This window comes from Papaver somniferum, unplaced genomic scaffold (genome assembly GCF_003573695.1).
Source record: "Papaver somniferum cultivar HN1 unplaced genomic scaffold, ASM357369v1 unplaced-scaffold_118, whole genome shotgun sequence".
NCBI lineage: Eukaryota > Viridiplantae > Streptophyta > Magnoliopsida > Ranunculales > Papaveraceae > Papaver > Papaver somniferum.
The window spans coordinates 5011860-5033991 of NW_020620825.1; the positions used below are offsets into that span (position 1 = coordinate 5011860).

At 39.4% G+C, this 22132-nt stretch overlaps 1 protein-coding gene across 1 annotated transcript; it reads left to right on the forward strand.

Annotated features, from left to right (window-relative positions):
• Window positions 1–5963: 5963 nt before the first annotated feature.
• LOC113330462 lies at window positions 5964–7099 on the forward strand. The gene is made up of 2 exons (XM_026577269.1): window positions 5964–6493; window positions 6577–7099. The coding sequence occupies exons 1-2, from the start codon at window positions 5964–5966 to the stop codon at window positions 7097–7099; spliced, it is 1053 nt and encodes a 350-aa protein (XP_026433054.1).
• The last annotated feature ends 15033 nt before the right edge of the window (window positions 7100–22132 follow it).

Below are 22132 nucleotides of genomic sequence, written 5' to 3' on the forward strand. Positions count from 1 at the left end.
TGCCAAGAGAAACCTAAAAATCCTATTGGATTGAGATACTGGTCTGAATTCTAATATCACACAACTGGCATATACAAGGGAACCAGTGGTCAATAATCTTAATTCTAGATCAACTCAGCTGGCATATACAAGGTAATCAGTGGTCGATTTATTAACAAAACAATGATACAGTAGAACCTCCATATAAAAATACTCCATATAAGACTAACCTCCATATAAGAATAAAAATTTCTGGTCCCAACTTGGGCCAGTTGTATTTAAAAATACACTCCATATTAGAATAAGTCATCTTTTTTTCCGATCCCATCTTAAGGAAGTTACCTCCATATAAGAATAATTGGCATAAAAATACAAATAATATAGGTCTTCTCGTACATCACAGTTTAAGATAAAGAGATTTATGTAACCTTTTTGCAAGATTCTTGTACTTCTAAGTGAGTTTGATGCTTTGTTTTACATATTGTCCATGCCCTGGTTGAGTTTTGTGTGGATTTGTAGTGCATACTAAACTTCATAATGTATACCCTTATTTATAAACTAAACAATATTTGTACTACATTTTGGTGCTTCATATGCTTATGCTGTTATGCATGTATTTTTCATAGCTCTATGTATAACAATTTTTTTTTGATATTTCCAAGGTTGACCTCCATATAAGAATAACCTCTATATAAGAATATTTTTTTGTAGTCCCCCCAATATTCTTATATAGAGGTTCTACTGTAATAATAATAAAAAAATTTTTTGTCTTTTTTTTTGGATTGGCAATATGATTAGATCTTTTGGATCCAAGCGCATGCTTTTTGTTAGCAGATTACATGGTAATTCACATGGATCCTGCATTCCACGCTTGTTTAGGCGACAGAGACAGGGAGAACACACACATATTTCTCAACTTTTATTTTCTTTTTTGCATATATACTCTGATTGGTCTAGTCTTTTTTTTTTCTTGAGTAACTCAATCACTCTACTTCAACCTAGCAGTGATAACAATTCGATGTGCCCCACCAAATCACTTAGAGAAACAAGAGAAAAATGGAAAAAATAAAAACAGAAGGTGGTGACAACTATCATGTTATTTCCAACACCTGAGCTCTGTCCTTTTATGAATAAAATCTATTTATGGGTCCCTAAACTCCTACAACCACGATGTTTCCATTAGTGTAAGGCACAAGTTTCTAGACTTAGTAGTTTATCATGTATTTTATATATATATATATACACAAGGGAAAACTAACAAGGCTAAAAACTCTGTATGACAAATACTCCCCCACACTTAAACTTTACGTTTTCCTCGATATAAAATTTAGTCATTCAAAGTAAAATTTAAGATGGGAAATTCCTAACATGATATACAAAATAAGAAGATAGAATGCGTAAAAAAAAATAAAAAAATAAAAACATAGGAATATAATTACAAAACTGATACTCCAACTCATAGCTACTTCTGAACGATAGAGGATAAACACTAAACAAGCTATTTAGTTGGCATCTAATCCCAACTCAGCCAATATATACCTCATCGTCAAGAAAAATTCCATCTACTTAGAAAGGCTAGTGTTCATTCTAAATTGTTAAAAAATCTCTAAAAGTTGGAGTTTTGCCTACATCAAAATGAAAGGTAAGAAATATGAAACCAGTGGTTGCCTCCCGCTTAGCGCTTGGTTTAAAGTCGTCAACCCGACTTATAATGTAGACTCCTCATATACAAATAATCTAAAAAGTTGGGGATCCACCCATAGAACCTGTTTTGCAAAAACTAGCTTCACACAAATATTACCACAATGGGTTTTAGGCTCTGAGGATCGGGCGACTGACTCAGCTCTCTCTTTTTTCAACGCTATCAAAATTTTAATCGATCTGCATTTATTTCAGGTGATTTCTTGTTAGACTCAAATGATTGGTGTTTCAATCTACTCTTTTCTTCAACTCTAGCAATGCTTTCGAGTATTTTTTTAATTTTTCTAGATCAAGATGAATTTTGAGGTTAACAACGATATATCTGAAATTCACCCATCGATTGTTGATTTATCAAAAACTCCTGAAATTCATCCTGCAATTAACTTGATTGATGATCAAGATAATGATAGATATGAGTCTTGGAAGTTCTCTCTGATTAGGAGACTAGATTTTCTTCGAATTAAATTTTCAGAAGCTTCTACTTTATTAAAAAATCAATGGAGGTTAAAAGGAAAATATCAACTGATACCACTGGGTAAAGGTTTTTTTACGATCAAGTTAGATAATGAAGAAGATAAGAATTACATTAAAGATGACACTTGGGAAGTTTTGGATCAAATACTAAAAGTTAGAAAATGGATTCCAAATTTTAGATCATAGAATCAACGCACTTCAAAAGCCATGGTTTGGGTACAATTTCCAGGTTTAAGTCTAGAATACTGGGATGAGAAAGCTTTGTTCAAGATTAGTAGAGCAATTGGAAATCCAATAAGGTTGATACAGCTACATTGAATTATCAGAGTGGATACTATGATAAAGTTTTAATTGAAATTGATTTAGCTAAGAATATTCCTAATAAGCTTTGGATTGTTACCAGATATGGAGCTTTTTCTCAAGAGGTTACATTAACAAATTTACCAAAATTCTGCCACAAGTGCAAAATTGTTGGACATCAAATATCTGAATGCAGAATTAACAAACAAGATTCTGCAACAGATGGGCAGAAGTCTTCTAATTCTACACCAACAAAGAATACTCATTATGATACTTCTACTCCACAGGTGACTAATCAGCCTGCAGTTGTTCCAAAGTTATCTCCTAAGCCAGTGGAGATATCCCAGTTTTCAAGTCCAAGTACTTCTAATAATCCAAAGGATATGAATCCATTACCTCCAGCAGAAGCTAATACAAATGGTGAAATTCCTTTCATTGAGATTATAAGAGGAGTTTCTAATCCAGGTTTAAATCCTATCTCTACTCCTGCTATTCAAATTAATAATAATCAATATGAAGTCTTATAAGATAATGATAGTGAATATTCTGAATCTGAAGATGGTGAAATTAAGGAAGTCAGTACCTCAAGTTTATTAGAGTTTGGTTCAATATCTCAACCTATTACTATTTTACAAAAAGAAAGGTTATATCTCAGGTTATCCCTGAGATAAATGAAAATGGTAAGGTAGCTGGAAAGAAAAAACCTCCAATAAAACCAGTTGTAGTTACAAGGAAGGCTAGTAAAGAAAGTATGAAGTATATGGTTGATAAAGGGAGTTCAACTCCTCCTCCTCAACCTCCTTTCAAATGATAGTTGTTTTTTGGAATCTTAGAGGCCTTAAGAGACAAAAGTCCAAGGATAAACTTTATTCTTTAGTCAAAAAAAATAATCCATCTCTGGTATGGGTTGTAGAACCTAAAATTAAAGTTCAAAAACTGGAATAAAATTGCGTGGTATGCATCATAAAATTATTCATAATTCTAAAGATAATAATAAAGGAAATATTTGATTGTTCTGGAACTGCTTTATTCAAGCTCCTACTGTGATTCAATCTTCTAGTCAATGTATTACTGTGGAAGTTGGTGGTGTATTGGTGACTGGAATTCATGCAAATTCTTATACAGTGAATAGAAGAGATTTGTGGAAGGATTTATATGAAATAAGTTTACTGGATAAACCTTGGCTTTTAATAGGTGACTTTAACACTGTGTTAAATGCAGATGAGAAAAAGGGTGGTAGGAGTCCTCTAAATTATGCAATGACTGAATTTAATGATTGTGTTGATGCTTGTGGTTTAATTCAGGCTCCTAAAAGTGGTCTAGAGTTCTCCTGGTGTAATGGCAGAGATGGAACAATAGAATTCTTTGTAACTTGGATAAAGCTCTTTTTAACTTGAAATGGCTTGATTATTTAGTGGTTGGCATTATCATGTAGTTGCAAGAGGGATTTCTGATCATGGTCCCCTTATTGGTTCTGATACTATAATTGGAAGGGATTTAAATACTCCTTTCAGGTTTCAACAAATGTGGCTTACTCATCCTTCCTTCTTACAAGTGGTTATTGATTCTTGGAATGAAGATATCACTGGTAATCGTATCTTTATTTTTATGAACAAATTAAAAAAACTAAAGAAAGTACTCAAGACTTGAAACTGGGAAATTTTTGGAAATGTTCAAGAAAATCTTAAAAAAGCTGAAGACAAGGTTATGGAAGAAACTATAAAATCAGATGTTGATCCTGCAAATATTTCTTTATTGAATAATCTGGTTATTGCTAGAGACAATTATGAGATAGCTGCTAATAACTATATTTAAGAGATAAAGCCAGAATGAACTGGATTAAGGATAGTGATGTAAATACCAAATTTTTTCATACTAGCATTAAAATGACACAAGCTCAGAATACTATTTCTGAATTGGAGAATGACTCAGGAGACATTATTACTAGGGTATTTCAGAGATTTAATTGACTACTTCAAGAAGAAATTTGAATACCAGTCAGTTCAGATAAATGATTCTATATTTGATGTTGTGCCTCATCTTATTTCTGAAGATGATAATCTATACTTAGAAGAATGTCCAAATGAAGAGGAAATTAAGAGAGCTGTTTTCAATCTGAATGCTGATAGTGCACCAGGTCCTGATGGGTTCACTGGAATTTTTTATAGAGAATCTAGGGAAATCATTAAGCGCAACTTATTGGAGGCTATTCAATTCTGCTAGAGAAACAACATAATACCAAGTGGTATGAACTCCAACTTTCTTGTCTTGATTCCTAAAATTAAAGGAGCTAAAACTGCTAAAAGCTTTAGATCAATTGGTCTTAGTAACTTCTGTTTTAAAATTATCACTAAGATCATTACTGAGAGAGTTGCTAGCTATCTGCCAAATCTTGTTTCTCAGTAGCAATATGCTTTTGTTAAAAATAGAAATATCCATGAAAATTTTTTGTTATCTTCTGAACTAGTCAATGAGATGTCAACTACTAGAACAGGGGGAAATGTAGGTCTCAAACTAGATATTTCACAAGCTTATGACACTATGAGCTGGGAATTTTTATACAGAGCCTTAAAAAAATTTGGATTTTCAGCTAAATTTTGTAATTGGATCATGGTTCTTCTTCAATATACTAAATTGTCTATTATGCTTAATGGAGGACCAATTGGTTTTTTTGGTGTTGGTAGAGGCCTTAAACAGGGAGACCCACTTTCTCCAATCCTGTTTATTTTAGTTCAAGATGTTCTTAGTAGGAAGATTCATCAATTAGTTATGGAAAGAAAAATTCAGCCAATGGTGATAAGATTTGATATTCATCCTACTCACTTAATGTTTGCTGATGACATTTTCTTGTTTTGCAATGGATGAAAGAGAAGTATAGAACACCTGAAAACACTCTTAATGGAATACCAATCTACTTCTGGTCAAATCTTTAATGCTTCTAAAAGCAAATGTTTTGTAGATGGTACTTCTGAAACAAGAAAGAGACAGATTGCTACATATTTTCAAATGGATCTCTCAGCTTTTCCTGACAAATATCTGGGTGTTTTCCTTGCTCAAGGTAAAATCAAATCTATTCACATTTGGTATTTAGTTGATTATATGCATCTTAGACTAGCTTCATGGAGTGGTAAGATTTTAAATTTTCAAGCTAGGCTCACTTTGGTAAATCATGTTTTGAGTAGTATCCCTATTTATAATCTATCCATCTATAAATGGCATAGAAAAGTTCTAGAAGCTTGTGAAAAAATTATTAGGAACTACTTATGGTATGGCAATGCTGAAGAAAGGAAATGTATTACCTTAAAGTGGGACAATGTTTGTACCTCTAAAGAAGAAGGTGGTCCGGGTATCAGAAAGCTAGAAGATGTGGATATGGCTCTCCTAATGAAACTTTTGGAAGATTCTTAACTGCCAGGATGAATGGCTAATTTCTTTCTTGCTAAGTATATGGATAAAAATGGAAATTGGATTACTTTCTACAGGAAATCCTCTGTATGGAATGGTATTAGATGGGTTCTCCAGAATTCATTGAAAATACTAGATGGATAGTTGGTAATGGTGCAAAAGTTTCTTTGTGGAATGACAGGTGGATTTTTGAGGAACCAATATGCAAGCTATTTCCTAATCATCCTTATATTGCCTTGCATCCCCACCTACAAGTCCAAGAATTGATTATTGATAATCATTGGTGCTTTCATGAAGACTTTCTTAAATTCTTTACTATTGATCAATTGCCTGTTCTGAAAGAAGGAGAATACCTGCTTATCTGGGGTAACAGTCATTCTGGGGTTTTCACTGTTTCTGATGCTATCAATAAAATTAGACTGCACCAACCTAAACTACATTGGTATAAAAAGATCTGGAATCCTGCAGTGCTACCTTCAACCTCTGCAATTGTGTGGAAGATTGCTAGAAATGTATGTGCAACTGAAGACAACCCGAGAAAAAAGGGATTTCATTTTGCTTCAAGGTGTTACATTTGTCATGATGGAGAAGACAATATAGAGCATATCTTATGGAATTGTGAATTCAGTTTCAGGTTGTGGAATTGGCTTTCAGGTATCTTTTCATCCCATAAACAAATTCTTTTGAGCATATTTTGAAAATGCAAAAAAACTTCAGTCCTATGATTAAAGAGTTATGGATCATTAGTGCTTATACTGCTATGGTTGAATTGTGGTTCATAAGAAATGAAATTTACTATGATGATGTGAAGCCTGTACTATCCAAAATTCAGGTAAGAATTGCTAAAAAATTCCATGAATGTGAAGTTAGGCTGAAAGGTGTTATGTGGGGAACTGAAAATGAGAAATCTATCTTACAATTCTTTAACATCCAAGTCAGAAAAATCAAAAGAACAAGAATTATTGAAATCTTTTTTTATCTTCCAAATGAGAATGAATTGCTATTATGCTGTGATGGGGATGCTAGAGGTAATCCGGGCAATGCGGGCTATGGCTTTGTGGTAAGAAATCATGTTGGAGCTTTTATCTTTGCAGAATCTGGTGGTCTGGGGATTACTACTAACTATGTAGCAGAATTCATTTCTTGTATCAAAGCTTTAGAATGGGCAGTTGAGAAACAATCTTTCCATTTAATTATGCAATCTGATTCTAGTATGTGTGTTAAGGCTTTACAACAATAGAAAATCCCTTGGTTCATGCGTGCTAAATGGCAGAAAATTATGGTTAGTATTCACTCTATCACTTTCAGACATGCCTACAGAGAGGTCAATTTCTCAGGTGATCATTTTTCTAAGAAGGGGACACATTTGCAGAAGGGGCAGATAATGAGTTTCAATGAAAGGCCAAGCAACTTGCAAAGGCTTTAATCCCTAGGGAAACCATACTACAGATTTGTTTAGTTTTTTTTGTTTCTTAGTCTTTTTTAGCTTTTATTTTGGTTTGTGATTTTAGCTCTTCTTCTCTTTTTAAAGCTTTTCTTTCAACAAAAAAAAAAATTATCACAATAAAACAGAAATGAAGCTATATACCGATAAAAGCTTCCCCTACACTTATTATTGTCCACACTTGGAAGCGTATAAAGAACATAGAATTCGGGAACTTCTACAGTTTCTTGTTCTAAAACCTGCATAGTATGAGAATCAAGTATCTCTAATGGAGGATATCGAGAAACAAAGTCATTTAACAATGTTTCTGAAGCACATACATTCAAGCCAATAAGAGGTAAAGGAGAAGAAACAATATGCAAAGGGTTAGACAAACCTTGCACAATCTCTTGTAGCACTGGATCCTCTTCATCTTTGAAAAATTCAAGTGAATTATTCACCTCTTGTATATCATGGTCCTTTATCAAATCTTGCAACCATTCTTCGTCCGTTTCCGCCGTAACCAAAGTCTCGACATCAACATCATCATTACAATCATGTGCAAGCTCAATTGGGTCTTCCACAATATTGGTTAAACCGGTCATAGTCTCAACACACTCGTCTTCATCTTCATCTTCATTTTCAGACTCACCGTAATAAGAATCGTCGTCGGTTTCCCAACCTTTATCACGACGTCCTTTAAGTTCCATACAAAAGGTCCTACTAATTTCATCGACAAGCTCTTCCGAGGCTAGCTCCATCATCTTCCAACTTGTATAATTTCTGTACAAGTTTCTTAATGTTCACACGCTTACCACCATTGAGTACTCTTTCCCATGACTCTTTCCTTTGAATGGGTGAATGATCATAACTACGATTCGGAGTCGGGTAAGAAAAAGTATTGCAGAAAAAGGTTTATGCGACGTTATCTCTATCACGGTCAAGTTGGTCTAGTCTTTGTTGCATGTCTTGTAATCCATTCATAACATGTATACAACTTGAATAAAGCTAATTGGAATTAGAATTGTCCCATCTTGGTGCTTGACTTATATACCCACTACAAGATTGTTGTTGGTATGTATGAAAATCACCATAAGGATGTCTACGATATGAATCATAACCAATAAATTGGTTTTGATTGTATCCAAAAGTTAGTGATAAATTGTCATAGTGTTGAGGAGTTTGAAAAACGTACCCGTTGTTCCAATATGCTCCTTCCATAATAAGCACTTGAAACAAGAGTTCCCAAAACTATGTCAAAAACCAGAGTTCCCAAAACTATGTCAAAAACCAGAAAATAAGAAAAACGAAAACAAAACTAAAAACAAAAAGAAACCAAAACCAAAAAATAATAATAATCCGTTGCCTCCTCGGTAACGGTGCCAAAATTTGATCGCTTTAGTAGGGGTCAAAAATAAATTACTTTATCACTACTCGAAATTGAAAAAGCGGGGGTCTAACAACCACATCCAACAATTCGTTTGGAAATCTAAATAGACAAACTCCAACATACTTTCAAGAGAATCAACTAGACAGTTAGACTCAATCTAGAGAAAAGTATATCAAAGAGTTTTGTATCTCTCTTTCTCAATTCAATCTGCAATCATCAAATAGGAATTTGCGATCCCGATTGAATATAAGAGAATTAACTTGAACGGTACCAAAGACCAATGTTCAAGGATCAATCAATTTCAACCAACAACCAAAGGTTGAATTTCCCAATTGATCGATTCAACGCACAACCTGTGATATTTTAATTATATAACAAAATATAATGCGAAAAATAAATAACACATACACCAGAAGTTTTGTTAATGAGGAAACCGCAAATGCAGAAAAACCACGGGACCTGGTCCAGATTTGAACACCACACTGTATTAAGACGCTACAGAAAGTATCCTACTACCAATGAACTTCGGACTGGACTGTAGTTGAACCCTAATCAATCTCATACTGATTCAAGGTACAGTTCATCCTATTTTCCATCAATATTTGCATAATGACATACAATAGGCTTAAGTTTTGTAATGTCAAAAGTTCATTCATTCTTTTATCAATACTTGCATATCGACATGTGAAAGACTTAACTTTTGACAAAGTATGGGACAATCATAGTTCACGGACGCAAACACACATATCCGATAACAAATTGCAATATATAAAACTATAAAGATTAATAATTCAAAAATCATCTTCCAAACAACTTTAGAATTTAAACAAATAAATATAAAAACAATGAAGATGAAAACGTTGGACATAGCTATGTGTAATCACAATAATGGCTATTCCAAACTCTAGTTATTCTTCCTAAAAACACAAGAATAAAATTCTCATAAGAAGATTTACTAACATTAAGGCCTCTAAAAAATTCTTTATCGTCCCCAAACTCCTTGTCGTCAACATCCATGGGAACATATGGTTCGTGAAGAAAGGAGTCAATTCCAACAAATCTTCTAGGTTGAAGATGTCGAACCAGGACCTTCTTAATTTCAAGAGTTCTCAAAACAAAAGCCTTTTGTTTATGGGTGAAAACTATTTCTGCTGGTTTTGGAAATTTTGGGTGTGTGTGTAGATGAAAAATGAATCTAAACCCTAAATAAATGCACTGCACGAGAGTGATTTCTGATTCGAGAGATCCATCTATATAATTCTGGCCTAAACCAAGAAATGGTCGTTCCAGACTTGCTTAGGTCACAAAGTGAAGAAGATGGGGTTGATCTTAGGGAGGGAAGCGAAGAAGGTGTTGAGATTGTGAAGGTGTTGGATGACTATGACTTGTATCAGAAAGATGAACTGGCTTGCAATAATGAAAGCTATCAGTTCTGGATGTTTTCTGGATACAGATGACAACACTTGGTTTCTCTGTGTTCGTCTGTCTTGGAAAATAGGGAGGAGAACCTATTTATACAAGTCATAAAGCACAAACCTCGCCTCTCGTAGGAAGTGGAGGAAGTGGAGTGATGGAGTAGTGGGGTCGTGCTGGTGATTGTCACATGACCAGGTCTAAGCCCACTTCTCCCATCATCGCTAACCGTCCATGCCTCATGACACGTTCTTGTAATGGCGCGCTGCACGCTGTGAACCGTCATACCAATACCCCAGTAAGTATCCCCCAGTTTGTGATATGTTTGATGTCTCGAGTGTGTGGATCGTGGAACCCACATGAAGTAGCATACGGTGCTAGATTAAATAACTGAGTTATTTAGGAAATCGATATACATGAAATATCGTGTATACTCTATGCATGTAATGCATCGCATATAATCAATATGTATGAAGCATCGCTGTTTTAAAGCTTAACGGAGTAAGTCGCGATTAAACGTCTTAAAACAGCTGCATACCTAGCCATCTTCGAGTGATGGTTTGGAGGCTACATGGGCGGGCCCTCTTTTGGCCGATCACTCCATGTGATAGAGTGACGGATGGTGATCACCACGACGTCTCATTGGTCGTTTAACTCCCAGCACAGGCTGCCCGACCAAGCTGGTAGAGTTGGACGGACGAGATGATCTATGACGCTCATTTGTGACCGTCGATGGATTTTTAGGGTTTTGAAGAGGTGCGCAAGCATCACTCTTCAGCTTGACCGAAACCAAGCATGGACAATGTTTTTGGTGGGACCCACCGGGCATGCGTGTAGACAGCTTGCCGGTGTACGTGTCCATACCACTTTGTCTCGCGGAGGTGCGACCACTCAATTTGTCTGGCAAAGATGAGTGGCCGTGATCGATTTGCGACAGAAATCCTTTGCCGCAAAGGATTTGGAAGACGCGTGACATGTCATCTTTGGGCGTGCGCGTCAAGGTGCTCGTCCATGGTTGGCCTAGGCCGACCAGTCACACATATAGGTTGGCCCCTGGTGATCATGTTGATGCTCTCTGGACCTCTTTAATCTATATCTTCACCCTCCATCCAAGCTTGCGAAGATGGATGGACGTGATCGAACTACGGCAGTTATGCAACGCCGCAAACCCTAATTAGGGTTTTGAAATAGTCACGTATACATGACTTTGTCCAAACGGTTTGGCAAGCCACGCTTCTCCTCCGGAGAAACCGTTCATGTGGGACCCACGTTGGGCACTGGTGAGCATGGTGGTACCTGTCCCACGGTCATAGGCTTGATCTAAGCCATCCAAACATGTCGGTGAAGTTGGATGGTTGCGATCGATTTAAGACACTAGTGGAATTTTCCGAGACTCTTAAGCATCACGTCGGCCATACTTTGAGCAAGCGTTGGCTGCTCCAGGGCTATGCCGTGAGAGAGTCGGTCAGGTAGGTAGAGAGTGGGCCCGCCAATGTGTGCATTAGCGCTTCACTGATCAATCATGGGATGATCTAATCCGTCCAACCAGGCTGGTGAAGTTGGACGGTGGTGATGAATTTGAGACTGCCTTAGACAGTCTTGCTCGACCAAGCCTTTCCCAAAGAAACGCGGCTATCCCTTTTGGGGGCCGGTGTTTGACAGGTATTAGGGGTATAACATGGTACTCGGCCGGCTAGGGCATTGGCGGGCCCGCCGGTTAACATCACGGTGATTGTCTGCTCATGTTAGGGCTCGTCTAGGCTAGTTAAAATTATGTGGCCAGCTTTCGTGGACGTGATCATTTCTGAGGCTGACATGGACAGTCCAGATTTCCCTTGAAGAATTAAACACGCTCGATCAGGCTAATATAAGCATGCTAGTACGAGATTCGCTTTGTCAGAGAATGGTAGGGCCTACAAGTATTTCGTTCATACCTCACCATTGACACTTGGAGATTCGTGTTACTCTGCTGAGAGTAGACACTCAGTTTTCATACCGCACCAATAATTAGAGCCCTGTTGAGAACAACACAGAAAATACAAGGAAACTCATGCATCAATTAATAATGCTATGAATACACAAAATATTTGGGATTGTTGCTACATGCACCATTCTGAGTGAACTTTGTATATTTATTGAATTGCTTCGAATAAATAAAACGAGAGGATTTCGACGCTCATCGTTTATCAAATGGATTTACCCTTTGCAGGGTGTCAGCATATTAAATTTGGTTTTACAATTTTAGCCCCGAACTAAAATCCACCATCAACATTAAGTCCCTTGCCTAGCACGTAATGGTTGCACTATTGTGGGGTAGGCATAAGATGGTGACATAATCGTAAGGAGACAAAATAAAGGAAGTTTGACCTGGAGGGGTTCAGGTCGGTCACGTTAGCAATTGTCCTCGAGTATGCCAGGCGTGATCATGGGCCTTGGTGGGGCCGGTTTCCTCCCCCGAGTGTTTGAGCCGAGAAGGGAATCCCTCTTCTATTAGAATTCCTCAATTACTCGCGTATAAAAGGGATGCTAATCCTTATATTTTTCCTTATTTTTGTCATTCGTATAGCTCCTCCCGTCTGTGGCTTTGCTGCCACTGTTGCTGACGCTGCCACCACTATCGATGCCGTTGGATCTTGCTGCCGTTGTTGTCATCGGTCCGTCAACGAGGTAGGTGCTTCACCGTTGTTTTATTTTGTCTTTGCATGCAAAACCTAGCCTTTGGTCGTGACTTGACTCCGCCCGTAGAAGAGTCGTGCCATGATTATTTGCGTAACTTACATGCAACCCTGGACGAATCGTGGGTCCCACCGTATGCATGCTCTGGTCAAACGTGAGTCCACTGTTTTTCTTCCAGATCGCTATGCCTGCTTCGCTCGAACGTAGACGTGGACATGGGACGTCGTCCCTGTTGTCCCTGCTTCACTCAAACGTTGACGTGGACGTGGGACGTCGGCCCTGTTGTGCCTTCTTCACTCAAACGTGGACGCGGGCCCGCTGTGCTCATATTCTCCCATGGCCGAACATTGATATAATTAAGTCCCCAGGATAGAGTCTGGCCTGTTTCTTGGACTAGATGCATTTCTTTTTACTGTAAAGTAGGCCTCCTTCAAATATATTTGATAAGCATTGCTGATCATTATCCCGTAGCCTTTATAGACGGTAAGTGAAGACTCCTTTCTTCCCAGGGTATCGTTAGTTTGTGGAATATAAATAATATTCCAAAACTCTTTTCGCAGAAGCATCTCCATCTCTCTTCCCGCAGAATCCCATGGAAGCAGCTGGTAAGGATTACTCTGGTACTTCTTCAGAAAGGAGCTTCGAAGTCAATAAACCTGAGGACGATGACGCGTTCGAGGAGGTGATGACTAGAATTGATATTCCGCTCCGCGAGGCAGATCCCGCTATACGGGGAATGTCTGTTCTATACTTGCGCATCGATCGAGAACGCATTCAAACCCTTTTAGATTCAATCGATAGGGAGGAGAAATGACGACATGATGAAGCTTCGCTACTACTACCGGAGAGCGCAAGGGCTGAAAGGTTTGCAACACAACTGAAAAGGAGAAGGGTTGAACATGAACGTCCTCCAAAGGAAGATATGCGTGATTATACGATCCGTGATGGTATGATAATCCTCGATTCTGACAGGGATGAACCCGAGCACCCAAAGGTCTTCAGCACAATCCCTGCAGTGGCTCTTGAAGAAGGTATGGAAGCTGACCCTACTGAGGATGTTATTAAAGCGGAGAACATTGTTGTAGAAACATCCAAAGTGGAGGCTGAGGCAGATCCAAAGAAAGAAGCGGTAGTCATTTCCACCTCCACGTTTCCAACTTGAAACGTGGTCACCTTTACCACCATATCTCCAATTTGAAACGGATTTGGACCTGAGATAATAACTCGATTCTAGGACACGTTGTCTCTAACTGCTTCCAAACTCTTGGAAAAACGTTTAAAAGGACCGGCACCCCACTCACATCTCTTAGTGGTAGTCAGGTTGTTGACCGGAACAAGTCCCCGGGCCTTAGTGGGAAGAGGACCTACTGTTCGTAAAAAAGGTTGTTCAATGAGACTTACTGGGGCTCGAAACCTCTTAAGGTACGATGGAAGGATTTCTCCATGAAGTTGCGTCACATTTGTAAGTTGTTGATATTGCAACAAATGATTTTCAAGATTCGACGGCTTATTGGAGATTCTTTCAGGTGTTGAAATCAGCAAAGAACACACTCCCAGCGATGCTTTGTTGTCGTGTATCCACGGACGTCCCATGACCATGTCGTAATTCGGATCTTCTTTGACAATGTAAAATTCAGCCTGTGTTGGAACATCACCGATTTTAACTTCAAGGTCAATGCATCCATAGGCGTCTCTGAATTCTCCCTCTAAGCTCCTGATCACGGTTGGGTTACGAACAACTTCCTGTTTTGAAATTTTTGCGGTTCTCAGAGTTTTGACAGTGATGATGTTGAATTCGGAGGCTGCAGCAATCAATGTGCCGTCGAACTCAACATCCTTCAAACGAGTGACGATCAAAACTTCCCAGTTCCTTTTGCTGGTCGCATCTTCCGGGAAAGACTGAGGTTCTGAGACTGTTTCCTTTTCTGGATATAAATGCCTGCCTGACACAACCCGGTTGAGGGCTGCAAATATATCTTGACGTTGCGCCCTGGAGAAGTATAGGATTTCACATAAATGCTCCATCATAGACTGCACTGTATTGCGAACAGAATCCCCGGAAATCATGCAGCTCCTAATAGAAAGAGGATCCCTATGAACGCCTTGTTTCCTAACTGAAGTTCTCCTGCTTCTACCTTTTCCCTGAAAATTTGCTTGAGTTTGTTGCAATCTTTGGTGGGGGATGGACAAACCTATGGTAATGACAATACTTGGGGTTTTCCATTTCTTCCTCAGTTGGCGGACTCTGATAGGAGGTAGCTTGATCGTGTCATCTTGAATCCATGCTTCCAAGAGTTCTATGACTTCGCTTAGGGGGAATGGAAATTTCGGGACTGCGTCTCCAGTTTCTCTCCCAGGAGCCTTGCCTCCCCCCTTTCGAGATGAAGTTGTCTGTGCTAGTGCTGCAAGCTTGGGTGGTTGTTCTGTTGTTGAGGCTTTCCTTTTTTCGCCTTCGCCCACCACACTCACAGAAGGACCGGTGTTATATTGCTTTTTGATGATCCTCCTGCTTCCTCGACTCTCACGTGTATCTTCGTTTCGAACAACTCTGGTTTTTTCCAACAATGCTCGGGCTGTTGTGTCCGATCGTTTAGCGGCTTCATGGAGCTCAGAAAATGTTCGAAAGCCCAAATTCTCTAACAAAGAACGGTATATGGGAACCATTCCGTTAATGCATAACTCCACCAACTGGCATTCGGTGACATTAAGATCGTGACAATCCAATGCTTGAATCCTGAACCTCTTAACGAAGTCATTTGGATGTTCGTTGTTCTGTTGAAAGATTCTTCCCAAGTCTGAAAAGGTAATCTTCTCAGACACGAAGAAATACTTCTTGTAGAAGGCACTGACCATCTCAATCTAATTGGATACGCTTTTAGGTGCGATGTTGTTGTACCAGGTGTATGCTCTTCCGGTAAGTGACTTCGAGAACTCTTTCAGGCGGAGAACATGATTATATTCATGTTCCCTTAAAGATTCTAAAAATCGAGAGATATGTTCACGAGCGTTACCAGTACCATCATAAAGGGAGAATTGAGGAGAGGCGTAGCCTCTTGTAAGGGGAATCCGTTGTACATCCTGAGGGTATGGAGGCTGATGCTGGTGCATGTCCATCGAATTTCCTTTGCCCCGTTTTTGAAGGAGTCGCTCTAGGTCCTCACGCGTAATGAAGCTGGATGACTGGTCCCTTTCCCCTGGGCGCTCAGGAGCAACACGAGTTTCTTCGTCCAGGTAGGCCCCCGCTGAAGTGCCTGATCCAGATGTATTGACTGCGCTCCTTATTGGCTCTGGGGGATGTCGTGACTTCTGTGGCAATCGCTCAGTCAATGTCTTGAGAAAAGTGATTACCTCTCTCTGAGTTGTAGCCATGTCCGTCTAAGCCTTAGAAAGAACTTCCTGCCTTTCCATCAAATTCACAATGGTAACATATGGTTGTCCTGCTCTCGTTCCTCCAGTCCCCCACCCTGATGGGGGAGTGGCAGCTGCTCTAGTGACGACTGGAGGCGTTACACTTGAAGAAATGTCGGGGTTTGCGGCTGCTCTTGCTATAGTGATAGGAGGCGTCGCACCCACTGGAATATCTCCTGCTCCGCTGGTGTTGGTGGTAGAGGAGACGGCTCCACGAAATGTATTAATCATATTCTGCACGGCAGCCCCACTGACAGGGATATCAACACCAAGAGTATTGTCGGTGCTAGTTCCATCGGAATTGATCGCTGATCCTGATCTAAATCTACCATCGTGCAATTTGAAAAAATTGAAATGAAATTGAACAAATTGAAACGAAATTGAAAATTAATCTTGCAACCGAGAGATTAATCTCCCACTGTGGTCGCCAATTGTTTATGGGTGAAAACTATTTCTGCTGGTTTTGGTAATTTTGGGTGTGAGTGTGGTTAAGAAATAAATCTAAACCCTAAACAAATGCACTGCACGGGAGTGCTTTCTGATTCGAGAGATCAATCTATACAATTTTGGCCTAAACTAAGAAATGACCGTTCCAGACTTGCTTCGGTCACAAAGTGAAGGGGATGGGGTTGATCTTAGGGAGGGAAGCGAAGAAGGTGTTGAGATTGTGAAGGTGTTGGCTGTTTATGACTTGTATCAGAAAGATGAACTGGCTTGCAATAATGAAAGCTATCAGTTCTGGATGTTTTCTGGATACAGATGACAACACTTGGTTTCTTTGTGTTCGTCTGTCTTGGAAAATAGGGAGGATAACCTATTTATACAAGTCATAAAGCACAAACCTCGTCTCTCGTAGGAAGTGGAGGAAGTGGAGTGATGGAGTAGTGGGGTCGTGCTGGTGATTATCACACGATCAGGTCTAAGCCCACTTCTCCCATCATCGCTAACCTTCCATGCCTCCTGAAACGTTCTTGTAATGGCGCGTTGTGCGCTGCACGCTGTAAACCGCCAGACCAATACCCCAGTAAGTATCCCCCAGTTTGTGACATGTTTGATGTCTCGAATGTGTGTATCGTGGGACCCACATGAAGTAGCATATGCTAGATTTAATAACTGAGTTATTTAGGAAATCGATATACATGAAATATCGTGTATACTCTATGCATGTAATACATCGAATATAATCAATATGTATGAAGCATCGCTGTTTTAAAGCTTAACGGAGTAAGTCGCGATTAAACGTCTTAAAACAGCTGCATACCTAGCCATCTTCGAGTGATGGTTTGGAGGCCGCATGGGCGGGCCCTCCTTTGGCCGATCACTCCATGTGATAGAGTGACGGATGATGATCACCCCGACGTCTCATCGGCCGTTTAACTCCCAGCCTAGGCTGCCCGACCAAGCTGGTAGAGTTAGACGGCTGAGATGATCTATGACGCTCATTTGCGACCGTCGATGGAGTTTTAGGGTTTTGAAGTGGTGCGCAAGCATCACTCTTCAGCTTGACTGAAACCAAGCATGGACGATATTTTTGGTGGGACCGACCGGGCATGCATGTAGACAGCTTGCCAGTGTACATGTCCATACCACTTTGTCTCGCGGAGGTGCGATCTAGACTACTCAATTTGTCTGGAAAAGATGAGTGGTCGTGATCGATTTGCGGCAGAAATCCTTTGCCACAAAGGATTTGTAAGCCGCGTGACATGTCATATTTGGGCGTGCGTTTCGAGGCGCTCAGCCATGGTTGGCCTAGGACGATCGGTCACACATATAGGTGGGCCCCTGGTGATCATGTTGATGCTCTCTGGACCTCTTTAATCTATATCTACACCCTCCATCCAAGCTTGCGAAGATGGATGGTCGTGATCGAACTACGACAGTTATGCAACGCCGCAAACCTTAATTAGGGTTTTGAAATAGTCACGTATACATGACTTTAGCCAAACGGTTTGGCAAGCTACGCTTCTCCTATGGAGAAACCGTTCGTGTGGGACCCACGTTGGGCCGCTGGTGAGCATGCTGGTACATGTCCCACGGTCATAGGCTTGATCTAAGCCATCCAAACATGCCGGTGAAGTTGGATAGTTGCGATCAATTTAAGACACTAGTGGAATTTTCCGCGACTCTTAAGCATCACGCCGACCGTACTTCGATCAAGCGTTGGCTGCTCCATGGCTAGGCCGTGAGAGAGTCGGTCAGGTAGGTAGAGAGTGGGCCCGCCAATGTGTGCATTAGCGCTTCACTGATCAATCGTGGGATGATCTAATCTGTCCAAGCAGGCTGGTGAAGTTGGACGGTGGTGATGAATTTGAGACTGCCTTAGACAGTCTTGCTCGACCAAGCCTTTCCCAAAGAAACGCCGATATCCCTTTTGGGGGCCGGCGTTTGACAGGCGTTATGGGTATAGCATGGTACTCGACCGGCTAGGGCATTGGAGGGACCGCCGGTTAACATCACGGTGATTTCCTGCTCATGTTAGGGCTCTTTTAGGCTAGTTAAATTATAGGGCCAGCTTGCGTGGGTGTGATCGTTTCTGAGATTGACATGGACAGTCCAGATTTCCTTGAGGAATTAAAAACGCTCGATCAGGCTAATATAAGCGTGCTGATACGAGATTCTCTTTGTTAGACAATAGTAGGGCCTACGGGTATTTCGTGCATACCTCACCATTGACACTTGTAGATTTGTGTTACTCCACTGAGAGTAGACACTCAGTCGTCATGCCGCACCAATAATAAGAGCCCTACTGAGAACAGCACAAGAAATATAAGGAAACTCATGCATCAATTAATAATGTTGTGAATACACAGAATATTTGGGATTGTTGCTACATGCACCATTCTGAGTGAACTTTGTATATTTATTGAATTGCTTCGAATAAATAAAACGAGAGGATTTCTGCGCTCATCATTTATCAATTGGATTTACCCTTTGCAGGGTGTCAGCATATTAAATTTGGTTTTACAATTTTAGCCCGAACTAAAATCCACCATCAACATCTTTATTTGCTGAATCTCCTTCCTTGTCTCCTTTAACTCTTCAAGAACATCAGAAAACTTCTGAAAATTTGAAGGAACATCTCTTGGCTTCCTCACATTCCTACTTTTTCTTTTCAAAGTTGAAGGTATCAGATATTTTTCTTTTTCCTTCATGATTGATGGCTTAACAATCATATTAACATCTTTTCCATCAGAAGACATGATGCTTGGAGTATCCATATGCGTATGAGTTTGTGAGAGGAAATCACAAAATAAGCTCAACAAGCAGTATTTGATTGAAAAGAGTTTCACAGAAGGAAAAGATATGTAGGGTTAGAAACCTATAAACACATAGGTTCGTGGACACACAACTCTCAACTATATAAAAGGCAGAATTGTCTATTTTAACCCTCTTTTTATTGACTAAACAGGGAGGTTCTTTCCAAAATCAATTAGATGTAAAAAGAAACGTGAATTCCATACTTTGTTTAAACAAAAGAAAAATATCAAGACAACTATAGAATTTTCTTTTCTTAAAGCCTGAGGTGTGCAAGATCTTGTCTCTTTTTAATCAAGCACATGAGACAAGATGCACTTACCAACACAATTTAAGTTGTGCTGGGATGAACAATAATTTGTCCATCATATCCCTTTTGATCGGAATTCATAGAACCATGTTTTTCATACTTCTTAGACCACAAACTTTTCTCCAATGGTCGTATTTTGTCCTTGGAAACTAACTTCTTAGACGAAGAAAAAATCTTACATACCTCAGCGGTCTTTTGAGGAAGTTTGAGCTTGTTTGCTAATCGATTTGCTCTTCGTTGAAGTTTGTTGACATGCCTCAACTTGTGTTTATACTTGTAACACTTTGATAATTCATGACCTTTGAGTGAAAAATATGAGCACGTCAATCTTTGATATAATTCAGGCATCTGAGATGTGCAAGCTTCTAGTCACATAGTGGAACCTGAAACATTACACAAAGAGTTTCCAATAGGAGGGTCAATTTTATTTTCCAGATTGGCTGAGTTTTCTTCTGAAAGAATATCAAGATTAATATATGTATTGCTACAATTATCAAAATCAATATTTTCACAAAGAAGTGCAACATTTGATTTTTCGTCTTCATTAGAATCATAATTGTCATACATTTCATCAAGAGTTGCAGCAAGACCTTTGTTCCCAATGTATTTCTTTCGATTTGGGCACTCATTTGCAAAATGACCAAAACCTTTACACTTACAACACTAAGGCATATCCTCGTCATCAGTTTCATCATTATCCCTATTTTTAGGAGGAACACAATTATGGGGTTTATTCGATGACCTGGATTTATCTCTGGACAATCGTTTACTTCTCTTCAAAAGAAGATCTCTAAACTGTCTTGTGATCAACGAGACTGACTTGTCAAGATCTTCATCTAATGAATCATCCTCAGAAAAATCATCTTCAGAGATGCAAACACTTTTACTTTTATCAAGTAATTTAGTATTCTTTAGTGCTTTAAAAGCAACATCTTTACTAGACTTGGACATATGCTCATGATCAAAGATCTTTAACTTCCCAACAAGAGTATTTCTGGATACTTTTGCGAGATTATTTCCTTCAGCGATGACATGCTTCTTAGAATCGTATCTAGATGACAGCGATCTGAGAATTTTCATCACAATTCCTTTTCAGGAATAGTCTTACCCAATGCAAAAGATGCATTAACAATTTCAGACACTTTGTGATTAAACTCATCAAATGTTTCTTCATCTTCCATACAAAGGTTTTCCCAATCATAATTTAGGTTTTGAAGCCTTGCTTCTTTATCACTAGTATTTTTTTCAAATTGATAGGTGTTGTAAACGTCTTGATATTTATCTATTGTTTATGCTTTCTCTGCGAGTTTTCGTGTGAATTATGTATCTTATGTTTACTTTTGAGTGTTTAGGTACTTTGGAGTCATTATGAGCAAACGAAGGAAAAATCATTCACTTGGAGCTAAAAGGAGCAAAGTCGTCACTTCGCAGGCGACTGATATTTGAAGCCTGCTAAAGTTACAAGGAGGATGTGAAAAATGAACTGTCAGTTTTGCATAACTCATGGTTGAGTCGAAGAATTGGGTCGTCGGTTATCTGAAACCGACAAGCCTGTAGGGGTTGGTTGGCCCTCATCTACTCTACCAGTGTGGTTATATCCACATTCATTCCTACACGACCTAAAATTCAGAGTCTCTCTTATGATTTGTTCACCTGAAATAAATTTGAGAGAGAGAGGAAAGGGAGACGCAGGTCTGAGCCAATTTCCATCTGAAGTTGAGGCAGAGATGAAGAATTGAAGCTGATGAAAGAGATGGGTCTCTCTGATTGTTCGATTGAGGAGATTCAAGGGTTTTTGAGATCGAAATTGAAGAGAAGAAGAGGATGGTATCAGTGGAGATGTTTATGGGATACATTGGGTTGAGTTCGAATTGTTGAAGGTCAGAGATAATGGAGGAGATTAGGCTGCTGCTGGAAGTTTGAATCGAGAGAACATGGTTGAAGATTTACGGAAATTTAGGCTACTGGTTGTTTCAGATGGAAGGAGAAAATGGTGTTGAAGCTAAGATGGAGCTCATGGAAGAAATGGGTTACTGCAGCTGGCTGAAATCGGGGGACTGAGAAGATAATGAGCTGAACTGAAGGCGCTGTCTGATATGGAGAAGGATAAATTGAGATGAGTTTACAAATCCAGTGAAAAATAGAAAAAGAATCCTTGAAATTCAGAGTTAGGGTTTGAGAATGGAGGGATTGAGCTGCAGACGAAGAACAGATGGGTTCCAGTGATTTTGTGATGGGAATGGAAGTGATGGATTCGTGATGAAATGTTGCAGTAGTAGTGTAGGTTTGTGGTGTTGATTGATCTCAGAAGATGGGTTTTGGTACCTGTGGAAGAAGCAGAAGGATGAAGAAATATTGAGTTGTTGTGGATGTCTTGAAGAATGAGGAGATCTGAGAT

Excerpts from the sequence above, each read along its gene's own strand:
- LOC113330462 (XM_026577269.1), top strand. The coding sequence starts at position 5,964 with ATGGGTTCTCCAGAATTCATTGAAAATACTAGATGGATAGTTGGTAAT. Across the intron at positions 6,494-6,576 it reads AATTGTGAATTCAGTTTCAG|TCCTATGATTAAAGAGTTAT; the intron begins GTTGTGGAATTG and ends AAAAAACTTCAG.